Source organism: Aulonocara stuartgranti, assembly GCF_965226115.1.
Source record: "Aulonocara stuartgranti genome assembly, chromosome: 14".
NCBI lineage: Eukaryota > Metazoa > Chordata > Actinopteri > Cichliformes > Cichlidae > Aulonocara > Aulonocara stuartgranti.
This window is the reverse complement of record NC_138950.1, coordinates 4,907,098-4,920,421: the sequence shown is the minus strand read 5'-3', so window position 1 is coordinate 4,920,421 and position 13,324 is coordinate 4,907,098. Positions and strand designations below refer to the sequence as shown.

The following is a 13,324-nucleotide window of genomic DNA, read 5'->3' as shown; positions in this document are numbered from 1 at the left end:
CACACATCACGAGTACTGATGCTTGTTTCTGTTATTATGGGTCATTAAATGAAAGCAGGTGTGGCTGTGATATCACATGACACAAAAACGGGGTTTTATTTCTAAACTTCATTTGGAGCTGCAGGTTTTGAACAGCTGAAACTGAAAACATCACATGAAGATTTCACAGTAAATCCTACATAAACACTGCTGATCAGTTATTTTAAACTTCTTTTACACGATCATTTCTATTTTTTTTTCGTAGAGATACATTTATAGAGTTTAAATGTACTTTGAGGACACATGCAGTACTCGGCAAACTGGCTTTTGTGATGATCAGTGAGTTTGAAGTGAGGCTGTGGGATTTTTATGAAGCACAACTTTAGTGCAGTGCCTCCATCAAACCACACAAAGGGAAAGTTTTTAAAAGTAAACTTTATTTAAATGACCATCAGACACTGCAGGAGTTGAACATAAGACAGAAACAACGCTTCTTACAGGCCTGATTACATCAGACTGAACAGCACTGAAACAGATCGACTGTAATCAAAGATGGACAGAACCCCGTTTGTGGAGGTGAGAAACAGGATATCAGACATGCAACTGAATTTCATTGTCTGTCTTGAAACCAGAATAATCGAGCCGTTCATCTACTCAAAGCTCTCCTTTTATCCTGTTATAAATTGAACACACCCCTTTCCTTTAAAGTGGTATGCTCCATAAAAGCTTACACTAACTTAAAAGCTCATTCCCTGCCAATTGACCCTGTGCCCCCTTCACCTCCTTTTCATTTCACTTGGGTTCATCTGGATTTGATTTAAAGTTGAAAGCAAAAAACTGTAAAAGTACACAAGACGATCTCGATCTGAAGAAGTGCGCGTTTGTTGATAACTAATCATCTTGTAGGACAATGTTGGTATCGGACACTACCCGATGACTGTAGGCCAGAAGGAGTAATATAAATAGAAGTAATAGAAAGTTTGACTATATGGATTACACCCAGAGTAAATGGTGTAGAAAGACCAGGGTCAAAGTTTACAAAAGGAGCCCAGATCTTCAGTCATGTTCAAAAATTGAGATTAAAGGCTAAAATAATTGTGATTCTGACTTCTGCAGTAATCAGAAAGCCTACTGCACACCTGAACACCGTGTTTATTCTGCTTTTTCCCCCCTAATACTGGCCGTAAATCACAAAATAAACAAATAACTGGCACCATGAACTCAAGCAGGGCTGCATTCTCACAGGAGAGTGGCTGCCCTCTGCTGGCCATTAGAAAGAATGCAGCTGCCCCCTCAGTGGTCTCAGCGGGTTTGTGAGCACACAGCTCATCCACAGGTCTACACACATCAAGTCAAAGATGGACAAAGTGGTCATTTTAGTGTTACCGAGTGATCTACACTCACTGAGCACTTTAATAACAAACCCTAAAAATACTGAGCTGAGACCTTGCTCTCCAACTCAGGGTTGCGATAACTAGGGAGGCGTTATAATGAAGTGCGAAGCGAGCACTGAGATTAAATTGAATCTATAATGAAACATCACAAAAAAAAAAAATCATTATTATATTCAACTAAGATTAAAGTGACTCTGGGACAGTTTTACAAAGAGACGACAGCAGGCGGCACAAACCTGCTGCAGGTAGATAATCTCATGCACGTCTGAACATGTCTGCTGTCCGGATATTTTACAGACTGCTGGTACAAATAATGAAGTGGCAGATTTTAAAAATCTTTGGCATGTTTCTGCCATGAATAACAAACACAGAGTCCTGTGCGAGGATGACACGTAAACAGTATTAGCTTCATAACGAGCGAGAGCACGCGACCAGAGTTCACCTCGGCCGTCAGGAATGAACGCGTGGAAATTAAAGATAAAACACATTAAACTGTCTAATAAAAACTGACATAGAGAAGCTGCTGACAGAAAGTTAAATCTGGGGAAAAAGAAAACGTGAAAGTGTAAACAAATTTTTACAATCAAACTCTGACGTTTTCAGGATATTCCATAGACCGTATAAGAAAGATGGCAGCAGCCACAGCCATGTTATCCATTGGTTTGCCGTGTCTGGTTTCTGAAGCCTCCAGTTGAAACTTTTTGAAGTGGGTATTTGGACTTTTTAAAAACACTTTTGGTCTCTGTTAGATTCAAAAAATTCCCTCCTGTGGTTTTTTTTCATGAAGGAGGGAAAAGGAGGAAAGATGTGGAGAATTCATGAGGATTCAAAGGAATTAGATTTTTCTCTGCTGCCTGTTTCAAGGACTACAACATCCTTAAAATGGACTACAAAAATTCAGGCTGTGTAGATGAGATCATGCTGCTGAGAAATATCATTTCGTTAGCTGCATCCATCTTTTACTTACAGTCTATGGATATGTCTGTGAGACATTTCCGGGCGTTGTGGAACTTCAGAAATGTTTCCCGGCTCCAAATCTTAGATACCGGTGAGTATCGAGCTCGTCAATATCGCAACAGTGATGGTACCAGAGAGGTCGTTGTCACGGCGATCGCCCTTGTCCTTCAGGTGGAACGTTTTCTTTATTTCTCCCTGTTCGGCGGGCAGCGTCACCTGACCCAGGAAGGAGTCCTTCAGCACGTTGTTGTTGTAGATCTGAGAGACACAGAGAGACAGAAGGTCAGCGCTTTAAATGTACACACACACACACACACACACACACACACACACTTCTGTGTGTTACAAACCTCGATGCCGATTGGCTGGTTTGCTTTCTTCCTGTAGAAGAGCCCCTTGGTGTCGAAGACGGGACTGCACGTGTTTTTATAGACCGGCGAGCAGACCTTCTGTCCTTCGCAGCGAATGATCACGTAAGGATCCGACGCTGGAGAGACACAGTTGAGTTATCAACACTTCAGTGGACATTTCATGATGTTTCTGAGCTACAATTTACAGATGTCCCCTAAACGCATCGCATGCAGGTCTCACCACACTTTAAACATTTATTTATAACAGGACTTTAAACCACTTTATTCTGAGTTTTCCGGTTTTATGATCAGAAGCCACTGAATTCAAAAGCTGATTAATCATCAGGCCGTGATCTGCGGTAAAAGTCTAATACCCCAAATCGTTCTCACAAAGCCAAACAAACATGCCTGAGTGGATCGCGGTGGTTACGTCCGTCTTTTATATACAGTCTTTAAGGTGTAAGGCAGGTTTCCTGTGAAGAACAGAAGCATTTACCTCCGTCTGAGTCCTGTGCAGCGAGTCCGTCGGCCTGCAGTATGTGGACCTGAGTGACCAGAGAGGGATAACCACACATCCCCGACCAGCAGGTCTTCTGGGGCTCGTCCAGAGTCAGCTCCCTGCGGGACAGACAGGAAGATCCGTTTCTGTGGTTCAGTGTTTAAATGTGCAACGCTGAGTACACACAGAATGATAATTAATGCTTTCATGTGTTGTTGTTTTCATAAAGTCTTTATTGGCTGCGTGTCTGAACTGAGAGGAAGCCCAAAGATCTCCCCTCACTCTCAGTTCCCAGCATGGAAAACAAGAGTTTATTTTCCCCTGAAAGTGCAGCAGGGAGGCCGTCCGCCGTCTTTACTGTTCGCCTACATTAATAGAAACAGAAGAAAATTTCTAAAAATGGCGAGCTAAACCACGTGTGCCGCGTACTTGCAGTCTGAGGTGACATCGGTGAAGACGCGGAGCAGGAAGTCTCCCTCCAGGCCGGGGTCGAAGGTCGTGGGTATGATGACGTAGCGGCCCTCTTTGAGGTCGATGCGCAGGAAGACAGACCTTGAGTTGATGTAGATGCTGCCGCCAACCTTCTGCTGGGTCACGTGCATTCGGTACGTCCTGTTTAACTCCACCTGAACAGGAAGCAGCAGAAGTTTTCACTCCAGTTTAAATGACTGAATCCAATACAGCCACAGCCGTCCTTTAAATACAAACGACCTGGACATTTTATAACAACGCCCATGAATATCTGACCTTGTGTATGTCGAAGCCGATCGCCAGGTTTTCTCCTCGCCCCCCTCTCAGAGTGGCCCTGCGGTCCTTCTGCTGCAGACAGATCAGCACCTCATCCTCCGGCTTCTTCACGTCAAACACGTACTGCGACACACAGAAACGAACATGCGCACAGTCATAAACGCACAGGATGAATTTTAACCTGAAACTCTGAACAAATGAGACACCTGCGGGTTCTGGAGAAAGGAGTGCTTGTTGTTGGTGCAGCCCCCAGCTCGGTTGAGCAGCGGGTCATCGTGGCGGTGCCAGGAGCCCCGCATCACCGCCTCCTCCCAGGTCTTGTGTAAACTCAGGTAGGATGTGTTGATGAGACGGCACAGGATGAGGTCGGTGAAGTTGGCGATGAAGTCATCAAATGTCATCCTGCAGGAGGAGGAGAGAAAGGACTGGTATGATTTACTGTGAGATAAAGTTGAAAAAGAGCCACCAGGTGGCAGCGCAGCACTAAAACTCACCAGAACTCTCCGTCGTCCTCCACAGTGACGCCCATCTTCTCCCGCTCACTCTTACTGACCTTCTGCCACTCTTCAGAGCTGCAAACAGGCACAAACGCTTCATCTGTATCATCTGTATCACACCACAGATCTCAACAAGAGAACCTGTTCAAAGGATTTCTCTCTTCCTCACCTGTCGCTCCACGGCCCGTTCCACTCTCTCTTCCCCCAGGGGTTCCTCATGCGGATCATGTTGAGTTTGTCTGACCTGAAGTAGGCCAGCAGGCCGTGGCCCAGCCTCACCTTGCGGACGTCCGTCACGGCGTAGGCGTGGCCCTTGACCAGGCCGCAGTCCAGCCTGGCCTCCATGTCCGCTTGAGTGGTCGCCTGGAACGACACGTCGAGAAGATGAATGAATTCGTTTGGCTGGCGTGGGTTTGCGTTTGACGTGTCCTTACCCGGATCGAGCAGCTGATGAGGCCTCCTCTGTTGTGAACCTTCAGGACTCTCTCGAACAGCTCGTGCTGCTTCTCTTCGTCTTGTTTGTACCCGTTCTCTATCAAATCCATCGGCTCGGACACGCCTCCCGTGAAATCCACGAGAGCATCGGCCGTGTTGCCCCCATCCAGAGCTTCGTAGCACCCGTACATCCTGGAAAACACACAAACATTTACATTTATTTTTACTATAAACAAACGTTTGAGTCTCATTCTGCTTTTCAAGTAACTGTCCAGATTTACAACAGAGTCAGGGATTCATGCCCTCATTTTTATTGCTAATTAAACATAATTACAGGGAGTAAAATTTATATTTAATCAATTTGACGTTAACATTGTGAAATGTTAAACTAGGATCACATCAGCACCTGTTTGAATTTCACTGTTGATGAGAAAACAGATCTGCTGTGGTGGTCCCTGAGTTTAAGGGAAAAATGTCAGAGTTAAAAATCGGACCCCTCAGATTTCATCTCTAAAAGCACAGAAGGAAACTTTATACTGGACTCATTCACGGACTCAGTTCACATTAATCCTCCTTTATCTTATGCTGCCTTTGTGAGGCTCCTCAGCCCATTTTCATCTGAAAAGGGCTGTTTTAGCTCCTCCCCCTTTAAACTAACCCTTTTCTGATTGGCTGCACCTTGTAATCAGAAGGTTTCAGCACTTGTAAGACATGAACGTAGCTTCCGAGTGGGAAAAATGAAGCCACTGTGGAGGTGGCTTAAACCTGCGTTCTATCTGAAGTCCACCAGATGGCGACAGCTGTGCAAAGAGACTTCCTGTCCTATGTTAGTTTGTGGGAACACTTTCCTTCAGAGTTTAAGGTGTCAGTCCTTATTTTGGGACAACCTCACCTGTTTGTATGTTTCAGGAAAAAAACCCCATCCAATCAGAGTTCTTAAAATTCCTCCATGTATCGCGTTATTGGTTCTGAGCTAAATTACTTTAATTTCAGTTCCTGTTTTTATGTCACTGGAGAGCCTTGGGTCAGTTTCTAATGCATTTGTGTATTCCTGAGTCATTTCTTCAACATGAGTTTCCTCGAGTGTTTCTTTTCTTTCCACAGCTGTAAAATATTTAAGTGATTTTATTTCTTCCTGCCTCTTCATATCCTCTGTTTTTATTAGCTGCTGTTTTCAGTTACTGATCTGAGGAAGTGCTTACTTGGCGTAGGCCTTCTCCACCAGCGCGCTCCAAAACTCATTGCTGTCGTTGGAGTGGCAGTACACCAGCTGTCCATTCACCGTGGGGAGCCGGTCATCGATCACTACGTCCACCCACTCTCCAAACCGCCAGAAGCGGAAGTGGAAGATCCCGGCGTAGGAGTTCGGTTTGTCTTTGTCCCACTCCTGATCCTTCCAGTCAGGAATCACCTTTGAAAAAAAAAAAACCCCAGAAAAAACATAAAAACCATGGTCATCACCCCACTCGAGCTCAGACGTAACCGCGGTGTGCTCAGCTGTGTCATATCTGGGGAGCAGCCTCCCGGGGATCTGCGCCCTGAATCCAACAGGAAGTCGCCCACAGATGCCGTTTTGGTCATTTTCAGGCCTTTTACACGCCTGGAAACATCTGCACGTCAACGTTAAATGAGGTTCAGCGCCACCTTGTGACATTGGGAGTTTTATAACTCGTTTGTTCAACAGCCAATTAGAATCCAGGGCCAGACCTCAATCACGCCCAAAGGAAACACCAGGACCGCAGCTCAAAGGTGCGACTGACCATCGCTGCTTACAGCGTTATTTATTTTACAGGTGATGTCCTTGAAGGCTGTTTTAAATGTAAGCCACATATTAAACAAACAGTATGTGGACATAACAGTGTTTAAAAACGTGTTCAGGTGCAGACAGGGAGCGATTGTGGGTTCTCTAATGTAAAATATATTTTCTCATCTTTACTTTCTATTAAAAAAACAAAACAAAAAAACAATGTAGATAAACACAACAGCTCCACACTACAAACACGTACAGAAAAAGATTGAAACGAGCGATTTTCACTCGTTTCCCATTAATGACATTAAGCGTCTCTGATTAACAGGAGCAACTCAGGATTAAAGTTTTTAACGAGCGAACGTCATCCATCCACATCCTGCGCTGAAACCCCAGCTGACAACACGTTGACATAATCCATACACACACACACACACTCCCCAGTGAAGTGAGTGATATAAATAAATAAGCGATCCATTGAGCTAAGACGAGCCGGGCTCCCAGAAGCCCTCAGGAAACTCCCACCGTTCCCTGTCATACGTCAGCAGCGTTTCCTGTTGCTTAGCACCTTCACACATCACCTGCCTGCTTAACACCTTAAAAAAAAAAAAAAAAAAAACCTCAAAAAGTATTTTCAAACATTTTGTACAGTCTGTAGAGAAAAACGAATCTACAGAAAATGCTCTCAGCTGTTCTGTGTTAGCTTCAGCGTTCATGTCAAATATAAACTGCTTTACAAACAGCTGACCTGTGTGATTCTGCAGAAATGTTCAGTTTCTGCAGGAACGTCTGACTCAGGCTGGACGACCGAAATAACCCGAGCAGGGTTGGCTGCACAACCAGACGACTAACAAATGTGACCGTTACTGTCACAATAATCAGATGTTTGCATCGATCTCATCTCTCCTGCCCCCTCGTGCTAATCAATACGTCCCAACCAAACTACCCAGTGGGCTCCAGGGGGGAGATGGGACAAAATGAGAAAGTGGTACGCTGTGATGGAAACTGTTGGGAAGGGAGGAGGGGGAGAGGAGCCTATGAGAATAGAGTGAGAGAAGAAAAGAGGCTGAGACTAGAAACTCCATCAGAGCTTCATCTCTCACAGCATCCATCCACACAGGCAGGCTCTTCCTTTCTGCTTATCCCAGGAATAAAACCTTAGAGATGGACGCTGATGAGGCCAAATCTCCCTCCAACACGATTGTGCTGGAATTCAAAGAAGACACCGCGCTGACAGAGGTGAGGCTTTTACTTCTCAACTTCAGATGCAAAACAGAAAAGTCTGTTGGCACAATGTGTGGATGAAAATTTCAGAATAAAGTGCAGCTGGATCAGAGCAAGTACGGTTTTTAATGTTTATTTCATATAAAGTTTCATTTTCTGTGTAACTTTAGCTCTTTTTAATTATTATAATGTGGCGGGGCAAAATGTAAAAGGTCAAGTGTGTGATGGTAACAAAGATGCACTAAAGTCCCATCAGACTGACGTGTGATCACTCAGCTGTGTGGCTGTCACAGTGAACTCCTCAAACAGCACAACAGGACATATCTTTTGTTGGCTAATTCCATTAAATATGCTCCAAAAGGCACAGCTGAGAGGTCCAGTTCAGTGCGTGTGTTCATTAGCAGATGTGTAACAATCAGCTGTAACAGTCTGTGTCGGCAAGCCTGCCAATCAAAGCAGCCGCACTAACTTTACAGTCAACAATTTATTTATTTTTTAAACATTTTTTAAAACATTTTAAAAATAGAGCAGCAGTGCCTGTGACACTTCAACTATCATCTCCTCTGTGGAGTTGCACAAAATATTTTTAAAAAAATGATAATAGTTGATAAAACTGCAGACTCATAATTTTAATTTTATAGGTGTGAACGGCACTTTGTATAAAATAGCCCAGAGAGCACATCATCCGTTTGTGCCATTCATCTGCTTTTCTTTTAAAAACACTGCTTATTCTGACACAAATGCACAAACCTTTGAGCCCCATCACCTTCCCGTCATTATGAGTCTTATCAGAGACTGATACCGGCACCCAGACTGAAAGTTTCCTCCAAACCAAACATGAACTGACTTCCTGTGTGCTTCTTTCCTGTGCAGATGATGCGCCTTCGCGTGTCCTCCCTGCAGCGGTCAGGGCAGAAGCGTCAGGACGGCGAGCGTCTGCTTCTGCCCTACGAGGCCGTGTATCGGCTGGACTTTGCCATCCAGGAGCTGAACTTCTCCCGCTGGTACTTCTCCCTCTCCGGCTACGGCCGCGTCACCATCACCGGTATCTGCCAGCACTGGACCCCCGACCTCACCAACCTGATGACCCGGCAGCTGCTGGAGCCCATTGGAACATTTTGGCGTAATGCCGGCGACCCCGAGGACTCGCAGCTCAAGTGCCTGGAGGCGGATATGCAGGAATTCGGCGAAAGGATTGCAGAGCTCGCCAAAGTCAGGAAGGTCATGTACTTCCTGCTTGCTTTCAAGGACGGGGCCGAGGCGGCGAATCTCAACTGCTCGATCGAGTTCACGACAGAGAAATGACTTTTATTTAGTGCCAGTAGAATCCTGATAGAGTCCAGAAGAAGCCTTTAAAAATTTCTATTCTATCAGCCATTGTTTTACTGTTGATTAGAAAAACCTGACAACTCTGTTTCAACCAATCAGAGATAGATGAGCTTAAATATTCTCCCTCGAACTAGTTAAACAGTAACTCTCTTTCTATCTTTGAGTGTAAGTAAGACGCCGGTTTGATTTTTTTTTAACAACAAAAGTTACATAAACACCAAAAACATGCTTTAAAGCAAGTATTTCAACACAAAAGCAACATTTTTTGTGAAAATAAAACCTGAAACGAACACAATGACAAGAGAAAGAAAACAAATGCTCTGAATTAACACTTAATATGCTTTTTTTTTTTTTTTTTTTAAATATGCTTTTATATATGTTGGTGCTAATTAAAGGGAAAGTTCACCCCAATGGATGCAGTCCGGTTTCTCTATTTCACAGACATAAGATCCATTTGTCAGTGTGTAAAAAAACAACTACATTAGAAAATTATAGAAGATATCAAGCAAGATGAAGAGCCTGGTATCAAAGTATAGGTACAAAGAAAACTTTTCATATGTTTTAACTGGTTTGAAGCCCACGTGGTGATATGAGTTTCCAAACATTCTCCAGTAAACAATCAGAAACATTCAGTGTATCAATGCTGGTTTCTGTTACAATGTATCACATCTGAGAAGTTTTGCTATTGAAACTATGCTAAATACAATGTTACTGATGCTCGCAGGTCTATCTACTAGATTATTTAATTAGGTTTCATATAATAAATATTGACAGTTTTTAGAACCTCTAAAATTTTCTGAAATTATTTACCTTTGAATAAAAACACTAAAAAAAACAAAAACAACTTATGATCAGCTGACTGTTTTAACAACATGTCGATTACTTTGTTTTGTGACTGTTGACTTGCTGCAGTTGTTGTTTCGTTGTTTCTTATTCCTTTCATTGTTTCTATAGATAACCAAATATTTCCACTGCATGCCTGCTGATAGAAACAGAGATCAATGGTGTGACGCCAATTAAATAACCACTGAAAGCCGTGTGTGTTCTCATTGGTGCTGGTTTTTATTGGTGTTACTGAGCAGGAAAGAAGTAACGAGGGTGGGGACAGTCGTACACAGTGAGGATGTAAGGAGGCAACAGTGGAGGAACTTAAACGTAGTTACAGCACTTCAGAAAGACATCTACTGTAATGAAATTTATTCCCCACGCTTTGCAATTCATTATTGTAAATGTAAATGTTTTTAACAAATGATCAGACAAAGGAGGGGTTGTGGTTGTTTATAATTTAAACACTCTTTGGATCTTCAGATAAAGCTCCAGAGTGTGATCAAAGTGTGGGTGGGCTCTTTAGTTTTTTAAAAGAAGCCAAATGAGTCTAATTATAGATTGAATGCTGTGTTGAGGCTGTCATTTTCAGCATCTGTGTGTATGTTAAAATTAAATTGCTCACAATAATTATTTTAGCTGAGCACCAAATTAGATAAAAAGTCTGAGAAATCAGAAAGAAACTCAAAGTGTCAGGTAGATGAGAGAGAAAAATAAAACTGGTTTTTGAGTTTTCTAATTAGCATTGACATATCTACAAGTAAGGCTTTAGATAAGTAAAACTCCGCCCACAACTTTATCCAGCATCAGAAACCTAAATGAAACAGAGCTTTTAGATCAGTGTGGACTCACAGGGATTGTGCACTGACCGCATTACTGGAAACTCAGGCCATGGTCAGCAGTGTTTTCCCTGCTCAAAATGGGCCCTTGAGGGAGTCTACTAACGTTAGCACAATGGGTCATAGTTAAGACACCCACTGTTTACATGTTGCACTCTACACCTGTTTAGCCACTTGATAAACAAACTATTTTATTTTTAAATTTCTATCAGGTCATTTCCTGTTTTATTTTGTTATTGTGGGTACTTGTCTGTTCCTGTCAGCTCTACTTCCTCCCTTCCTGATAATTGCTCCGCCCTCATTAGTGTTTTCTGCGTTTAGCTTCTCTTTGCTCGCTGCCAGATTGAGCTGTGCTGCTTGTCAGGACTAGTCGAGCTTTCTAGGAACACAGGAATTTGTGTTCTTGCATTCGTTCGTCTGAACCTCATTTAGATTGTTTGTCACACCATCTTCTTCCCATGTGTGCCCACTACACATCTTTGGACTTTTAGACTGTCACCTTCTGCCACGTTTACTAAAAAAGTAAATTAAACCTACTTATAAATGATCAGAAATAATCTTTATTACAGTTCTGCTGATTTTCCTACAAGTTTTCCTACACCTGTGTGTCTATAAATCCACCATTATAACAGTATATTTAATTGTTTGAAGAGGTTAGAGGTCTGTGTTGTAACTTGTGTGATCCTGCTTCCTCCTCTCTGTGTTTCTCTGTTGCGAATGAATGGAAACAGATTAGAAAAACTCCAGCGTGTCTTGGTTTGCTCTACAGTATCTGGTCTTGGCTTACAATAGTTCCCACTGTGGTTCCACTCAAACTTTCCACATTACTGAAACAGGCTTAGCAATAAAATGATGGGGGCTTTCTCTCCAACAATTCCAACAACAAGAGCTGGGAGAAGCTTGCAAGTTGAGTCGAGTTGTTTTTCCTTTTGACAGTTCTGACATTTCCTTTTCATGCCTCCTAACCACTGTAATCTTTGCATCACAAGATAATAAAAAAAAAAAGCACCCTTTTAACTGGACATTGTAGCAGATAACTCGAACATTTTGCCCTCTGGATTCACTCATTTGAAAAATAACGGCAGCTACTTTTAAAAAATGGTCACAATCTTCCAGGATGAACATTTGCAGCTAAGAAAAACGACAGTTTTACCTCAAGATTTCAACCTCTGCATTTAGGTTCAAAATGTTTCGCTCTTACTTTCTGTTTATGATTAAAGAGAAATCAAGTTGAACAACTTTTAAGTAACTTTAGAGCTTCTTCCTCTTATTTTACTTTTTAAAAAGTGCAATTTATAATCAAAACACAGGAAAATTGTACCACAGTAAATAGATTGAAGAAATTTCCTTTTTAAAAAACAGAAGCACAGCTGATAAATATGATGCTTTTTCTTTATGTACTATTTTGTGTAAATTCTATAGCAAGAGAACAGAGTTGTGTAAATGGTGCCAGGAGTCCATCCAGGTCGTGTGGCTGAAACTACAGCAAAACTCTGGAAAAGTCTATTTGCCTTTTGTCCACTTGAGTCTCCGGGAGTATTAAGCTAAGCTGTTAAAGTTAATCTTCATTTTCAGGCCCTCCCCTCCTTTATTTATTTTTAAATCCTTAACGTGTCTTACAGGATTTCAACATTAAGGAGAAAGAACTGAAAGGGAGTGTGGCTGTTAGCTCCTGGAAGCAAAGCTGTTATTAGAGAATCTGTCTCAACAGGCAAATCATCAGAAAGTGAAAATAAATCATTTCAATCAAACACAAAGAAGGAAACATTGTTTCAGATTTAAACAGCTAGCGGCAGTCTTAGATTTGGCGATATTTAACAGTTCCCAAACTAAGACCTTAACTTTATTAATTATAAATGTGTTATTTATGTTAAGTGTTACTGAAACACTTCCACGCTCTGTGTGCGACACAAACACATCATTTCACACAACAGTAACTGTTGTATAAGCGTCCGTGTGCTTTGCTGTCGTCACCACAGAAGCAGTTTTGTTTGTTTTCGGACCTTTGAAGGGTGTCAAGACAACTGGGTGCTCCACAGAGGCAACTACATCTAAAACAGACTTCACTTCCCCTCCAGTTGATGGAAAACTAGGAGGCTGAGAGGAGGCCCTTTGAGAGCAGAGAGGAAGCAGGAGGCAGCAAGTGTGTGTGTGTGTGTGTGGTTACACAGGTTTTTCATTTGTAACAAAGTGTTGATTTAATGGTAAAAAGAATAAAAGCAGCCTAATTAAATACTTCTAGAACAGTGGTGATCTTTCCCTCAAAGCAGCAGAAAGTAAACACACTTTATATCTCAATATTTAAGACAACATTTTGGATTTTAAGCATGTGGCTAAGTCATTTTGTCTGCAACCCACAGCAAATCTGTTCATCAGTTTATACCGCCATCTTATGGACAACAGATGTTACTTCCATCGGTGACCTCCGACACCAAAGGCTGCATGCATTTGGATTTGTTTGGCATTTATTAGCAGGAAGCTCCAACAGTTATGGATGGACCT

At 42.4% G+C, this 13,324-nt stretch overlaps 2 protein-coding genes across 2 annotated transcripts in view; one reads left to right on the top strand and one right to left on the bottom strand.

Annotated features, from left to right (window-relative positions):
• Nucleotides 1-395: 395 nt before the first annotated feature.
• Nucleotides 396-13,324, bottom strand: part of LOC309687770 (calpain-5-like) — a 33,556-nt gene continuing 20,627 nt past the window's right edge. Inside the window, exons 4-13 of the mRNA XM_082502944.1 lie at nucleotides 6,061-6,269; nucleotides 4,858-5,050; nucleotides 4,593-4,786; nucleotides 4,421-4,498; nucleotides 4,133-4,328; nucleotides 3,927-4,049; nucleotides 3,609-3,805; nucleotides 3,177-3,298; nucleotides 2,681-2,817; nucleotides 396-2,588 (exon numbers count right to left, since the gene is read on the bottom strand). Of these exons, the coding sequence (XP_082359070.1) occupies nucleotides 2,412-2,588; nucleotides 2,681-2,817; nucleotides 3,177-3,298; nucleotides 3,609-3,805; nucleotides 3,927-4,049; nucleotides 4,133-4,328; nucleotides 4,421-4,498; nucleotides 4,593-4,786; nucleotides 4,858-5,050; nucleotides 6,061-6,269 (1,626 nt within the window). The 3' untranslated portion in view covers nucleotides 396-2,411. The remainder of the gene's footprint in view (nucleotides 2,589-2,680; nucleotides 2,818-3,176; nucleotides 3,299-3,608; nucleotides 3,806-3,926; nucleotides 4,050-4,132; nucleotides 4,329-4,420; nucleotides 4,499-4,592; nucleotides 4,787-4,857; nucleotides 5,051-6,060; nucleotides 6,270-13,324) is intronic.
• On the top strand, nucleotides 7,520-12,978 carry ompa (olfactory marker protein a). The gene is made up of 2 exons (XM_082502966.1): nucleotides 7,520-7,844; nucleotides 8,703-12,978. Exons 1-2 carry the CDS (start codon nucleotides 7,770-7,772, stop codon nucleotides 9,132-9,134), a joined length of 507 nt encoding a protein of 168 aa, XP_082359092.1. The 5' UTR covers nucleotides 7,520-7,769; the 3' UTR covers nucleotides 9,135-12,978.

Bases quoted from the DNA above. Each gene is read 5' to 3' on its own strand.
- ompa (XM_082502966.1), top strand. From the start codon at position 7,770: ATGGACGCTGATGAGGCCAAATCTCCCTCCAACACGATTGTGCTGGAA. The intron at 7,845-8,702 runs GTGAGGCTTTTA...TTTCCTGTGCAG, and splicing joins AAGACACCGCGCTGACAGAG to ATGATGCGCCTTCGCGTGTC.